Here is a 14,949-nt window from a genome sequence, read left to right on the forward strand (position 1 = left end):
CACTAGAATGTTGGGAGCTCCATTAAAGACAATGGAGTGCTCCAGATTTCTAATGGCTCGTAAAAGCCCGGAGCTCCACTATTCCAATTTTTGTCTCACAGCAAGAGCTGTGGATAAAAGCCTCACAGAGCCTGAGGAGATTTCCTCCCCCTCAGGCATGTGATGCCTTTGTTTTATTTGTTAGAATATTCTGCCACCTAATGGCCTTATAGCCCTCCGTAGCTGGGCTATACTACCACTAAAGGCCTACTCGCCTTTAGCTTGGGCCTTTAACGTTGGAAAGGGCCTTTATTGGCTGGTGTAGCCTGCTATAGCAGGCTATAAGCCTGTTTTGGGTGTTAGTAGAGCCACTCTACGGCAAAGTTTCCTCGGGCAAAATTAGCAGTTCCTCACCTCTAAATGTGATGGGACTGTGAGTTTGGTGGGCAGGAGTAATGCTAAGTTGTGGTGGGGTTCTCATATACCTGACTCAAAGAGAACATTTTAGTACTGTCAAACGGTAAAAAAGTTGAGACTAGTGTACAATTTTGTCACAATGATGTTTACCTTTTTGCTGCCAACTTCTCAAAATGTTCTCTTTTTCTTTGTTGGCAGTTTTAGTGAACATTGCCTTACCAAAGTGAACAGAGATATGGCAGTTTGTTCATAGCACAAGTAGAATAGTCCATCAATGTTTCTTTACTGATTCGTTTACCAAATTCACGCTTCCTCTGCCTATTAGTGTATTGATCACGATAGTACACGAAATAAAGAGGGGGAACAGTTGAAGCCCTTAGTCCAGTAATGTTTATTCATTTCATGGAGTGAATTTCACAAGATCGTCGAAAGCAGAGTCTCCTTCAATTGTTTTATTTTGACTTTCAGATATTACAAAAACGTTTAGGCATTGCACACAGTCTTTTTTAATTATGGCTTTGCATGTCATTCTTAATAACTCCAAGTACACATGGGATTTTGCTTCTCCACATTCCTTTGGTGAGTCCATGTCGTTTAAGGGTTACAAGAATGGTATACTAAACAGACTAGCTTAATGGTAACATTTTCTAGTATTCAAGCAAAAAGGTGCCCAAAAAGGGACAAGATTGTTTATGCTAAACTTGAAATTCGAAGTTATGATCTTTCTCCTAGTAAGTATCCTCAGGCACAGTCTTACAAGTTAATGTGTTCAAGGCACCTTCCACGTTCTAGACATTCAGCAATAGATCTATAATTTTAAAAGTCTAAACAAAATGAAACTGTCTAGTCTCCTTTCCAAAGCTAAAGATGGCAAAGAATCTAGCGATGTCTGTTGTTAAAGGGCAGATTGTAAGCAGCGTATAATGTCTCACTTGTTATAAGTGGGCTATTTAATGCATAAATATATATATGAAAATAAAATTCAACAATCAATTTCAAATTAGAATTTCGATTTGGCTAATACATCCTATCATAATTATCTAAATAATGCATAGAAGAGGCAATAGCATAGAGCCGACATACCGGTACATTGACCTGACACGTAACATAAAGGAAGAAATATATTTCAGATCTAAAAACACATTTTGCAACCAATAAATAAAACCCCCTCAGTTAAGATTACCACTTCGTCTGTTTTGATTTGGAATGCTTCCAGTGGAATAGCAAGAAATAATTATCATGTTTTTGAGTAGCAGTTGTGGTTGTTTCTCGCTCTGAGTTTGTTACTTCCTAAAATACTAAGCAGGATTTAGTGTGCGTTCTTTTTGCCTTTCTCATGTCAGCTGGCCTCTTCGCAACCAGATTATGCAGCTTGCCAAAATAGAGCCATCAGCTCAGACTCAACTGGGCAAATCCAATGAGTTTGATCTCGTCTGGTATTTCAGTTGCATCGCAACCAGAGACCTGGAAGAATAAAAGAAAACACTGTCCTTATTTTCAAACTCTAGACCTCTGTGTTAAAGTGCCTCACAGAACTAAAAAAAAAATATAGGTAATAGAATATATAAACACGCAGAAGTACAGCCGCAAATGCACCTATGGACATGTGCATGAGTACAACACAGACATCAGGAGTGCCCACATCACTAACAAGTGGAATGGGCAATAAATGGCCTGAATCACTGTAGACACCCCTCATACACACTAGGGGCATGATTCAAAAAGGCAAAGTCACACATGTAGATGTACTTTTGTGTAGATCTACTACAACACCTATGGGTAAAACTGCACTATTTTACTATTATTGGTTTCCGAGTGTAGATTTACATCTATGTGTAGACTGGATAGGTGTAGACTATGGCCCTCATTCTGACCTTGGCGGGCGGCGGAGGCCGCCCGCCAAAGTCCCGCCGTCAGGTTACCGTTCCGCGGTCGAAAGACCGCGGCGGTAATTCTGACTTTCCCGCTGGGCTGGCGGGCGGTCGCCTTCAGACCGCCAGCCAGCCCAGCGGGAAAGAGGCTTCCACGATGAAGCCGGCTCGGAATCGAGCCGGCGGAGTGGAAGCTGTGCGACGGGTGCAGTTGCACCCGTCGCGTATTTCACTGTCTGCGCAGCAGACAGTGAAATACATGTAGGGGCCCTCTTACGGGGGGCCCTGCAATGCCCATGCCAGTGGCATGGGCACTGCAGGGGCCCCCAGGGGCCCCGCGACCCCCCCTACCGCCATCCGGATCTCGGCGGTCCGACCGCCGGGATCTGGATGGCGGTAGTGGGGGTCGGAATCCCCGCGGCGGTGCAGCAAGCTGCGCCGCCGCGGAGGATTCAATGGGGCCGCGGTACACTGGCGAGACCCCGCCAGTGGTGCCGGTCCGACCGCGGCTTTACCGCCGCGGTCGGAATCCCCATTGGAGCACCGCCGGCCTGTCGGCGGTGCTCCCGCGGTCCTCCGCCCTGGCGGTCAAAGACCGCCAGGGTCAGAATGAGGGCCTATGTGTGACCCACAACGGAACCTTCTACAACAGGATTTAAAAGGGTAAAGTTACCATTAGTAACTTTTCACAATAGGTAGAGATCCCTGCAACCGTACCAGATCCCTCCATGGGATACTACAGGGAAAAATATTAAAGTTATTATTCTGTTGAAAAACTATAACAACTGTTGTGATATAAAATATACATCTATAACTATTAAAAATATTACATAACATTAACCCATTAAAATAAATATTTATAAAATAATTAATAAAAATGTTTATTTAATTTACAAATGCTATTAGGAATATTTTAAACAAAAAAATAGTCACCCCAGTAATGTTTCTATTTTTAATATGTATGATATGTTGTTAAATATTATGCGTGTAATTAAATTAAGGGATTCATAATTTTTTTTAACAAAATGTTAAATATTTAAATTAATTTCCAAATCAGTTTTAATATTAATTAAACAAATATTTAATAATTATATATATAATAATGATACAAAAAAGAAATTCGAAACAATTGTATTCTTTTACCAATTTCTATGGGACATTATTTTAGATGCTGACCTATGTTATTTGGGAGAGTGTTGCTGTCTCTGTAAATAGCGATGCATGTGACGATGCCCAAGGCTGGGTTGGAGTATATTAACTAATTTTTTGTCACCTTTTTGGCTGTAGAAACTTTTGAAGCATAGTTTGTGACGAGCAATGAGCTTATTCTTTTGTGGGTGGGTGTTTGTGGTAACATCTCCCTCCTTAGAGTTCTCGTTACTTTTTCCCAAACCCCTCCCAGTTTGTATTAAATGAACCCTATTTTACTGCCACTGCCCCTTGTCTGGCCTGTATTTTCTACTAAAACATAGGCTTTACTTGTGCAGAAATCACCCCACAGAAAAGATAGGAGGTGGTGGTGATAGGGTTAGGGGGATCTCCATCTGCTGCTTAGTAAATATAATTTTGTAGAACATGAGTAGTATTACTGGAATACTACCTTATGCAGTTTGTGAATAGGCCGACCTATACACACAAGACAAGCACTAGTAGTTCAGGCTTCCCTCACAATTAACAGGTAAAGCATTGGTAGCAGAAGTGCAAACTTGATTAGCATATAGAATATGTAAGGTGTAGCCAGAAGAATTGGAAGCTTCACAATCCACTCAACATTGGTAATGCAGAGACACTGTAATAAATACATTTGTCAGCAATCACACAAGTATAACATAGACAGCAGCAAGTTGAGATTTGTGCCCACACAGCACAGGGAAAGCCTGGGAAGCAACAGTGCATGTGTAACCCATCTCATCATGTGTGTGAAGACAGGGATGTGGCAGGAGAAAAGCCTACCACCCTGGACACAGGCAGCAATTTGTCAGCTCTCAACTTAGAGGTTGCCAAACCTCGAAGGATGTGGCCACACTAGCGACCAAGATGGCCGCCTTGCTGTAAAGCTCTGGCAGCCCGTTTCTGCTGGGTTTCAGCATCCTTCCCGAACCTGGATCATCTTATTTTGTGGCATTGCTATCCTGGATATTCCCAAGATGGCAAATTAGTTGCCTAGGACACGTCTGTTTCGAATGAGCCCCTTGGCTGGTGAGTAGCAGCGCAAAGGATAAGCATCAGAGGCAAACAGTTAGCAGGCCTGGCATAGGCCTAAAGGCAACATAGTCTGCAGGTGAGCCTGAGGCCAAGGCTACCAAGCGTCTGCCCGGTGACAGCTGCATGATGGTTGCAGTAGTGAGACAGCCCGGGGAAGCAGCCTGACTACAGCTGATGGGCCCATGCAAAAGGACCGGCCGACTGAGGACCTGCGTGGGTGGGCCTACACCATTGCTCAATAGAACCTCAGAGGCTCCTCAACGATTGAATTGGCAGGTGAGCATGAGGAGACTGAGGTTGGGCCCCGCTGGGCCTCAGGGATGACTGTTTATCCTGTTCGTCCCCTGAAGGATATACCTGCCACAATGATGGCCAGTTACATTATAATGGGCTAAATCAGCGAACTTCAGGACCTGGGTAGCATTTAGTACAATAGACAAATATCCAGTCAGCAGTGAGCAAATTCACACAATGTTTTTTAACAAAAAAAAAAAATTAAGGAAAAAGAACACACAACCAGAGAAAAAGTTATTTCAAATACATGTATTATGGCACAAGTAAATGAAAATATTTAGGTACGCTGTACTATAGGTTGCTTCAAATGTGCAAAAAGTGAATAAAGTGCTTGTGCAGCATGACACGTGAAAATGAAGTGAGCGAGTACATAAAAAGCAGTGCTTCAGGGGCCTGCATGCTGTCTGGCAAGTATATCAGAGTTCAAAATTCCCATATAATCCGGGCAACTAGAAGGTTGTTTTAGATGACCAAAAGGGATTAGTACAGGTAATTCTGAGAGTGTCGACATTTCGACCCATGAAAGTGCAGTTACTTAAAATCATCTGGGTAGGTCTTCATCGGGACGTGAGGCTGAGGTAACCTGTGTGGCGATAGTAGGGAATGATTAAAAGCAGGCCAAGAATGGTGTGCTCTCTTACAATTGTGCTTTTCACATGCAAAAATTCACCTAGAGTTGCATGAAACCTCCATGGGGTAAATCCTATGGGGTAGGATAGACAGGTAAACAGCTAATCTGTAGGAATTTCTGAATAAAATGCATACCAGAGTATATCAAATGGACATATGTTTTGAGAAGGGAAAGAGTTAATACAAAGATTACATCCACCTCCAAGGACAATGCTCAACTGAAAAGTATTCTTTTAATGGGGCTCTTCCAAGCTCTTCAGGAATGGGCTTTAAATAAGCAATATTTAACGGGAAATTATTAACACTTCAAGACAGTCCCATACACGATCTTAGGTGATGGGGATCCTAGCTAGAGGCGTGCAGATGCATGACATGGAACATTAGAGGCCTCAGCAACCCTCGTAAAGGCAAAGGCAAGCAGGTGCTCTCCTACTTAACACAACATGATATTAAGGTGGCATTTCTTCAGGATTGAGGTAGCATTTCTTCAGGAGCCCCATCTCTTGCCTAGTGACACCTGCCCCTTTGCTTCAACAATCATTACATCTCTTGCTACAGCTACCAATTACATGGGGTATGAACTTTAATACACAAGTGCGTCCCCTTTAACTATAAGGTCTGTTTTGTTGATGATGCCGGGAGGTTTGTGATAGTCTCCAGTATTTGAACAGATAAGAGTGTACTCCTAGCCAACATATATGCTCTGCTTGTAGTCTCCTCTGACTTTTATCATGACTCAGACCTAGTGGTTTGGAAAGGGGGGTTACATATGGTGCATAATCCGTTAGTGGACACCATAGGCTCAAATTTCAGCAGCAAACCATGTGGAACACTTATCTTGTGAGATATTATTGATACATTCGAGCTATCAGGTGTGTGCCGCTTGTGCAACATAATGATCTCAGAGTACACCTTCTATTCTGCACTCCATGGCGTATGAACCCAAACTGATAACTGGTTCATCTCTACTGGTGCAGCCCTATGGCTATCTGACGTGGTACATTTCTTCGCATGTTGCCGGATAATGCACCAGTTAAAATGGTACTGCCAGAGCTGTATAGGCAGAGCTTAGCCCAGCAGGGATACATCTCTATCATAGAATATTTTCCAATCAATTCTGGCTTGGTTAAAACACAGGACACCCTCTAGGAGTCTTTGAGACATATATCGTGGGGTCAGTACCGAAAAGCACTATGGCCTCCTGCGTGATATTTGCACCCATCTGGGCTGCATTTAGGCCTAATTACTCTACATTAATCAGGTGGATGTGCAACAGAGGCACAGCGATAGGCTACATCGCCTCGCAGTCTTGATTGATGAGTTTAGGGACAAGGCAGACAGAGAGGTGGCTTACTTGGGAAAATAATATGCCATAATATTGGGAGGGGGAGTGCTTCGGCCACACGTTTGCCCACTTACTACGCCATAATGGGCAGAGCAGATACACAACAGACCTACTGGATGCTGGGGGAAATCGTATAATAAACAACGAGAGCATAACGAATGAACTAATGCGCTATTATGAGCAACTGTATACAACCTGGATAGAAGGTAACACCTATGCAGTCACAGAGTACCTTGCTGAGGTGGCAATGGGTATGGTTGGCGGATTGACGGAGGCAATTTCTAAGTGAACCCAACTCATGCAAATAAATTATTTAGGCAATAGATGCCCTGGATGGGTCCAAAGCTCCAGAGCTAGACAGACTCACTGTCAACTTCTACAAGGCCTTTAAATACTTGCTCACTGTCCATCTTTTAGAGGTATAGGAGAATTGGAGGCTAAGGCCCATATTTATACTATTTTAGCGCTGCATTTGCGTCATTTGTTGACGCAAAAGCGGTGCAAACATACAAAATACAATTATATTTTGTAAGTTTGCGCCGCTTTTGCGTCAAAAAATGATGCAAATGCAGTCGCTAAAAAAGTATAAACATGGGCCTAAGTCTCTCTCACCAACACTCCAAGAGGCTGTGATCACTCCGCTTGGGAAGCCCATGCAAAGACCAAGGCCCTGATTTAAGTCTTTATGTAGGAAAATACACTGTCACAAATGTGACTTATATCCCGTCTGCAGTATTACAAACCCATTATATCCTATGAGGAACATAATCTGGCTGGCAGAATATCTGTCACATTTGTGATGGTGTCTTCCCCCGCCAAGACCAAAATCAGGCCCCAAGTTTCACAGGTTACTGCATGCTGTGCTAAAGCTTATTGCTTTTTCATCCACTGAATGTATATTTTGAACGCATCATTGCTACTTATCACTTCCATGCATGCAATATCTTGGTTCCATTTCTTTCTCAGAGTCTATTATGTTTTGTTGATGCTTAGCATTTTTGATTTGGAATCTGTGAAAAGCACAGCACATTTTAAATAGAAAGAGCATTAAGACATACTCAATTTCGATATCCTATGTAGATTAGAAAACATGATTCTGCAAAGTACCTGCCTTATCATGAACTCCCTATATGATCAGTGGATGCTTGTTGCCAATAAAGAGGGAGTAAACTCTCTTGGACATTTAATCAGTGTAAAATACGTTTGTGACAGGAGATATAGATGATATAGATGTTTCTGTTGTACATCTCTGTCTCGTATTTCATAATGTACATTTCGCTCTCATATTTGCCAATTATTTTGAAGTGTTAAAGAAGCTGAATGATTTTTGTTTTTGTTGTTTTTACTAAGAGGCCTCAAGAAACAATCCTAGATTGTACAGTCAGCGTTCCACATATAGCTCAGCATCTAAGTTGTGATCCCATGCTGCTTGTGTACCCAGTTGTACAGTTCGAATTCAACCTTTCACAGTTATAAATCACAGTTTCCTGCTTTCTGAGTATATTTCATATGCCATAGTACTTTAGATTTGTGGTATCACCTACAAGTTTCCCCCAAATGTGTTTTGCTATAGAAGACTTTACTTTTAAAGCACATAGTCAAGATTCTTAGAGGAACTTTATTTGTGGTGCTTCCAATGTACACTTCCTTACAAGTACATTCTAGTATGCAAATCACATGATATGTATCAAAGTTAATAAGTTCCAAAATTCTTCTTGTATTTCTATCAGGTAGCATATACCTGGTTGTATTCATACTATGCTGACGGACTTTTCATCTTCCACATTTATAGAAGCATTTCTTTCTGCTTACCAATTAGTTGAGGGACACAAATTTTCTTTTAACTCTAGGTAGCTTCAAGTTAATAAATGTTTCTTGATTGTGCTTGGTGTAGGGATCAGTATAGGGCCTGACCTGTAGCCAGGCTCTGCACTCAACCATGCAGGGGCCCTACCCCCTGCAGCACAGAGCCTTAGACCATTGAAATTCTGGGGTCAGGCGTGCACGGCTGACTGTGTAACCTTATGATGTAACAATATAAAGGGTTTCATTTTAAATAAGGCAGGTCTATTGGCATTATCAAGGAGTCAGCACATCAACATATATAAAGCAGACCTATTGTTTTTGTCAAAGATCACTAATAAAGGTATTCCAATATATACGTAATAGATTTACACATTGCAATGTTTAACAAACGTGATGCCAATTTTTTTTAAATAAAACAGTATTGATAAAAACATACAACATGTCTTTGAGTCTTATAACATTTTTCAGGCCACATAGTGCAACCACAGAATCCACCACAAAGGGGCCCTGCACTACAGCTGAAGAGCAAAAAGCTCCAGCTAGGAATGCTTTAAACACATATGGTGAGCTCCCCTTGGATCATGGATTGAATGTCCTAGGAGGCTTAGGCCCAGATCGATCTGACACAGCGCAACACATCAAGACAACTTTCTATGCTCCATAAAATGGAGGGAGAAGGAATGTGCCTTAATTATTCACATATGGTGCATTCCTGCCTCTCTCTGTGCACTGGCACACTTGTGGCTGTCAAGCGCCAAGGGGGGACCCTTGCACCATGGTGCAACGGTACCTGCCTTACAGGCCGGATTGTTTTGTGCAGGAAGGTGCACCTTCCTGTATAATGCAGCACATGCAGTAAGAGGAAAGAACGTGGAAAAATAAACATATTTTTCCTTGCTACACCTCACCTGAGAAGGCATGAAATTCTCATGCATTTCCAGGTGTACTAGTGTTAGTAAATTTGGGAATGTGTCAAAAACCAAGTGTGAATGCTTGGGAACTACCATGCTCCACCCATTAACATCTTCCCCACGCAGAGTAATGCAAGGCAGAAACTTGAGTGGCCTTGTTTTACTCCAGATGTACTGTGCCACACACAGCCCTGCAAGGTGGGTCTCTGTGGCACAGTAAATGGGCCTTCGATTTTTAAAAATATTGCTCGGGCTGCTGCACTCCCTACAGTCTCCTACAAAATTAAAACAAAACATTGGTGGTGCTCCTGCCCCTCCTAGGGCTAACACCAACAAGAAGATATATACCTTATAAATTCCCTATGGAATTATGGGGTGCTCCTTGCCAAAGGACTGAATATATTTTTAATTTCATTTAATATTTGGTTAGTGTCATACCCTGCGCACCCAAATTATGTTTTAATGTTGGGGTTGTGGGTTGGGCTCCTGATGGCTTAAAAAGCAGCCCCAATGGATGGAGACCAGAGGCCTAAGGAAGGCATGAGGTGTGGGGTGCTAACCCCACTCCAAATAAAAAAAAAAAGCACCAACCATTAAGCCCTAGCCTACCTGGAGGTCATTTATAAAAATAAAAAATAACAACTGTGGTTTTGTTTTTTTAACATGATCCAGTGGGGGAACTGTGGAATTGAAGGGAAAAACTTTCGTTTTTCAAAATATTTAGCCCCAGTGGAGGCCCCTTTGAAGGCATTCAAGTTCCTGGGTGCTGCACAAATAGTCATCCAGCCAGAGGAACAGAAACATCTCCACGCACCCAGGCCTTTGTCTCTACTCTGGCAGTATTTTTGAGGCCCGATCCAGTGCTTGAGCACTCAGAGGCCTGTAGCTGGAGGTTAAAGCAAATTAGCCTCCAGTGGATTTAGGCAGTAGATTGGTAACTTTCTAAAAGTACCCTTTTATTTAATAATTATTAAAAAAAATAGACTTCACCAGAGAATAAATAATACAAAGAGTCCAAGAGTGAAACATCTACTTGTTTCCTAACCAAGGAAAGCATTACTGAATATAATGTTGCATCCCAGTGTTTTGCCGTAGACAGCCACACTTGCTATGGTGTACATAACTCTCAGGGCTAGTTACTGTCAGCATAATGCTAAACATTACTTTTCTACATGTCCTACTTTTAAGTACTGTGCACCCTGCCTTATAGGCTATAAGGCCTACTCAGGAGTGACTAATTAGTACTCAAAAACAGGTCTAGACCTGTCAAAAGGGTTTATTTGGGCAGGTTGAATTGCAGATTAAAAAGTGCTTCAGTCAGACTACATGGTAGGCCAAAATATATGAGTGGACTTCCAATGCAATGGATGGCACTTCTATACGGTTTCTACTCAGATAATAGGACTGCATTTTCAGGACAGCAGAACTTCAGAATGTTGGAGACTGAGTCCGTCCACACCATCAGCAACCATCACAATTTTGTGGCTAAATTGATTACAGCAACCTATACATGACACTCTGACTTCTCAGGAATCCATGGAAACAGATCATACCCTTTTGTGGTATTACTCATGCTCTCATGCTTGCCAAGGCGAGACACAAAGCAATGCCAGTTAAGTTGTCAATTTTTTTTTTTAAAACAATCTGGCATAAAGGGAATGAGCTCCTATATCTTGGCAGATAAAACAAAAGCGAAGTATTCAGCATTAATAAACATGGTAAGAAAATAAACAATCTAACCATGATCAATGTGTTTCTAGATATTCCAAATGTTCTAGAGGTTCCTACCAAACCATAAGACTACACTGAGAGCATAGCGGGTGTACCCTTCCACCTGGCCCAATCTACAGGATTAGACCCAAACCCATACCCGGAGACTGTGTCAGGAGCTGGCATGCTGTGTAGATGGCAATCATCTCAGGAAGTTGGTAGATTAGCACCAGCAGAGCTGCATGTGCAATACAGCATTTGTCACAGGATGGTTGTGGCTGGAATGTCCTTTGCACCTTCTGGGTCAGTGCACGTTTTATAAACTAAAGCCATGCGGTGTTGGAAGCACAGCTCTGATGCAATGCTATGTCTAGATGTTATAAGCTGTCTCCAGAATGGGCAACATAACTACTATAATATTGTGTGCAGTGTTCCTAGTGTTCCTAGCATTGAACAGAAAGTACTGATTACATGTCATGCAAAGGCTAACTAAACAAGCAACTCGTTGCACATTTTCCTTGAAGAATATCATGCAAGAAATGCGTGTAAATGTCATTGCTAAAAGTAGCTTAGCTAAAACTGATAAAATATAAAATGTAAAAAGAAGCTAAAACAGGGGAACCAACTCAGGTCCAAGAGGTCCTTATGACAGCACAATATGTGCTGCAGCCCAGTGCTGGTGTTTAACTTGCAGGCCATAGGTATTCCATGCACTGTATACTAGGGATTTATATAAATATGTCAATTAGGGTAGCCAATTCAACCATGTTAAAAGTGCACAGAGTTTTACAGTTTAGTTTAGTTTAAGAAATTTATAGAGCGCATGGCTACCAGAAGGCCTCCCAGCGCTAAAAGATAGGTCAGAGCCTAGAGCAAGACCCAGTAAAGGAGTCTATAATGAGAATAGGAAAGTCTTCAATTTTTTGCGAAAAGGTAATTTTAGGTGTTCTTGTCGGGGCTCTAGGGGGAGGGAGTTCCAGAGATGTGCAGCTTTGACTATGAAGGAGTTACCTCCCCATGTGGTTCTCTTAAAATGAGGGGCATGCACTAACAGGGCAGCAGAGGACCTCAAAGGTCTTGCTGGACCATAAAATGAAATACTTTACCTGAGGAACTTGGGGCCCTTGTTATAGATGGCTTTATGAGTCATACATAGGGTTTTAAAGTTGATCCACTGCTTTATAGGGAGCCAGTGGAGAGAAGCTAAAGCAGGTTTGGCCAATGTATATCTAGATGTATTTTTAAGTAGACGAGCGGCTGCATTTTGCACTACCTGTAGTCTCCTTGTGACATAGCCAGGGGAACTAAGAAAGAGGGAATTACCATAATCCAGACGTGACAGTATCAGAGCCTGGATAAAAAGTCTTCTGGCGAGGAAGGGAAAGAGTTTGAGAATTTTCCTCAAGGTTCTTAAGAGGCCAGAGCAGGATGAGGCGATCTTTTTGGATTGATAATCCATCATAAGACGAGGGTCAAGCCAAAAACCGAGGCTCTTTATACGGTCTTTAGGAAGTGGGAGAATTTTAAGATCCTCTGGAAGTAATGTAGGAGAGTTAGAAAAGGCAGAATTGTCTAAAATCATTACTTCCAATTTCCCGTCATTGAGCTTGAGTTAAGATTCCGTCATCCATCTGGCTATATCCGCCATACAGGATGAGAGATTCAATTGGGAAGTGTTTTCGGCGTGTGCAAGTGATACTACTAACTGAGTATCATCAGCGTATGAGACCAGAGAAAGATCATGGGGTTCCACTACTTTAGATAGAGATGCAAGATAAACATTAAAAAGGGTAGGACTCAACGAGGAGCCCTGAGGGATGCCACAGGTGAGGGAACAGGTGTTAGATAGAAATGAGCTTACGAGGACTTGGAACGTTCTGTCCTTCAAGAATGAGGACAGCCAACTAAGTACTGTGCCTTCCATTCCCATAGCAGAGAGTCTTTGAAGGAGAAGGTTGTGGTCCACAGTGTCGAATGCAGCACTTAGGTCTAACAAAATAATGGCTGCATGTCCACCACGGTCTAAAAGTTGGCAGCGTTTTCCATGACCACTAGTAAGGCTGATTCTCTGCTCTGCTGGGGTCTAAGGGCCAGATGTATCAAAAAAGCCTTTTGCGATTCGGAAATAGCGTTTTTTAAGAAATCGCTATTTCTGAGTCGCAAAATGCTATGTATCATATTTGCGATTCGGTAATAGCGAGTTCTTAAAAATTGCAAATGCTATTACCGAATCGCAAATTACAATACAGCCCCCATTCGCACCTATGGGCCTGCTGGCCCATATTTGCGAATTTTTTAAATTGCGGATTCCTAACTGGAATTCGCAGTTTGGGAAATGCAAACTCCAGGGTGCTGGGGGGCTAAGGCCCCCTCTGCTGCACCCCAAAACAATTTTGGAAGACATGTAAGGTGCACACATGCCAAAAGGGCATGTATGCGTTACATGTCAATTTTTAAAAATGCATTTTTAATGCATTTTTTTAATTTGCACATGGTTACCACCAAGTTCAACTTGGTGGTAATAGCGATTCCTTATTGCCCAATTCGCATTAAGGAATTGCTTCATACGTGTGCTTAAGAAATTGCAAATAAGGATTCCTTATTTGCGATTTCTTATTTAGAGAATCGCAAACTGCGATTCTCTAAACGGGCTCGCAATTTTAAGGAATCGCTATTTTAGCGATTCCTTTAAATTGCGTTCAGAATGCCTTTCATACGTTGTGAAAGGCCTTTTGGCATTCGCAAACGGGCATTCGCACAGTTTGCGAATGTAAAAAGGCTAGATACATCTTGCCCTAAATCCCATTTGAGAGGGATGCAGAATTTCATGTTCTTCTAGGAAACAAGTTAGCTGGTTGTTAACATGCTTTTCCATCATCTTAGACAGAATAGAGAGAAGAGCAATTGATCTATAGTTGCTCAGTTGCATGGGTTCAAGTTTAGGCTTTTTCAGTAATGGTTTGACAACAGCATGCTTCAAAGACTGAGGTAAGGATCCAGCATTTACAAAATAGTTGAGAATATTAGTCCATATAGGAGATATTATGTTGGAGGCTAATGCTAGAATGTGAGGGGGCGCGGTATCGAGGGGAGATCCTGATTTTATAGAGTGCAGGTAGTGATCGACAAGCGCCTCAGTCAAAGGTTGAAAGACTGCAAGCGAGGCCATAGAGACGTGATGGTCCTTGTGAGGATAGCAGTCTGATTGTAAACTGGGAGTAACCAGGAAGGAAGAATAAATGTAATTGATCTTTTTTTGAAAGAAATCAGCTAAAGCATTGCTATGGGTCATGGAAGGATCTATAGGTGAATCACCAGAAAAGATGTGAGTGAGTTCTTTAAAGAGCATAAAGATCTCTTTCTGGGAGTTGGCAGATTGATCTATTCTAGAGCTATAGAATGAGGATTGAACAGATTTAATTCCCTTGTGGTAGGCTCTGATGGCTGTCCTGTATTGTTTTTTAGAGGCGGCACTGTAATCTCTTTTCCACTGTCTTTCTAGCTTCTTACACTCTTTCTTTTATTCAGACAGTTGGGAAGTGAACCAGGGTTTGGCCTTGCGATTAGTTCTTCTGATAGTCATCTTAACTGGAAGAAGAGTGTCTAACGTCAGCCATCAAAAAAGGTAGTGCAAGAATCTAGGGGGGCACAATGCAAAAATATGGTAATTTCCAACATGAGTCCATACAAGCAGAAGGTGGGGAGATCACATTGCTATGGCGGAAAAACTATCAAAGACCATCAGCACTGGCATGGTCAGTCCCAGTGTGGTATTTCATCG

General features: G+C 42.1%; 1 protein-coding gene across 1 annotated transcript in view; it reads right to left on the minus strand.

Moving 5' to 3' along the window:
- Positions 1-769: 769 nt before the first annotated feature.
- STK39 (serine/threonine kinase 39) overlaps positions 770-14,949 on the minus strand; it is a 1,706,935-nt gene continuing 1,692,755 nt past the window's right edge. The window contains exon 18 of the mRNA XM_069225277.1: positions 770-1,860. Coding sequence (XP_069081378.1) covers positions 1,786-1,860 — 75 coding nt within the window. The 3' untranslated portion in view covers positions 770-1,785. The remainder of the gene's footprint in view (positions 1,861-14,949) is intronic.

This window comes from Pleurodeles waltl, chromosome 3_1 (genome assembly GCF_031143425.1).
Source record: "Pleurodeles waltl isolate 20211129_DDA chromosome 3_1, aPleWal1.hap1.20221129, whole genome shotgun sequence".
NCBI lineage: Eukaryota > Metazoa > Chordata > Amphibia > Caudata > Salamandridae > Pleurodeles > Pleurodeles waltl.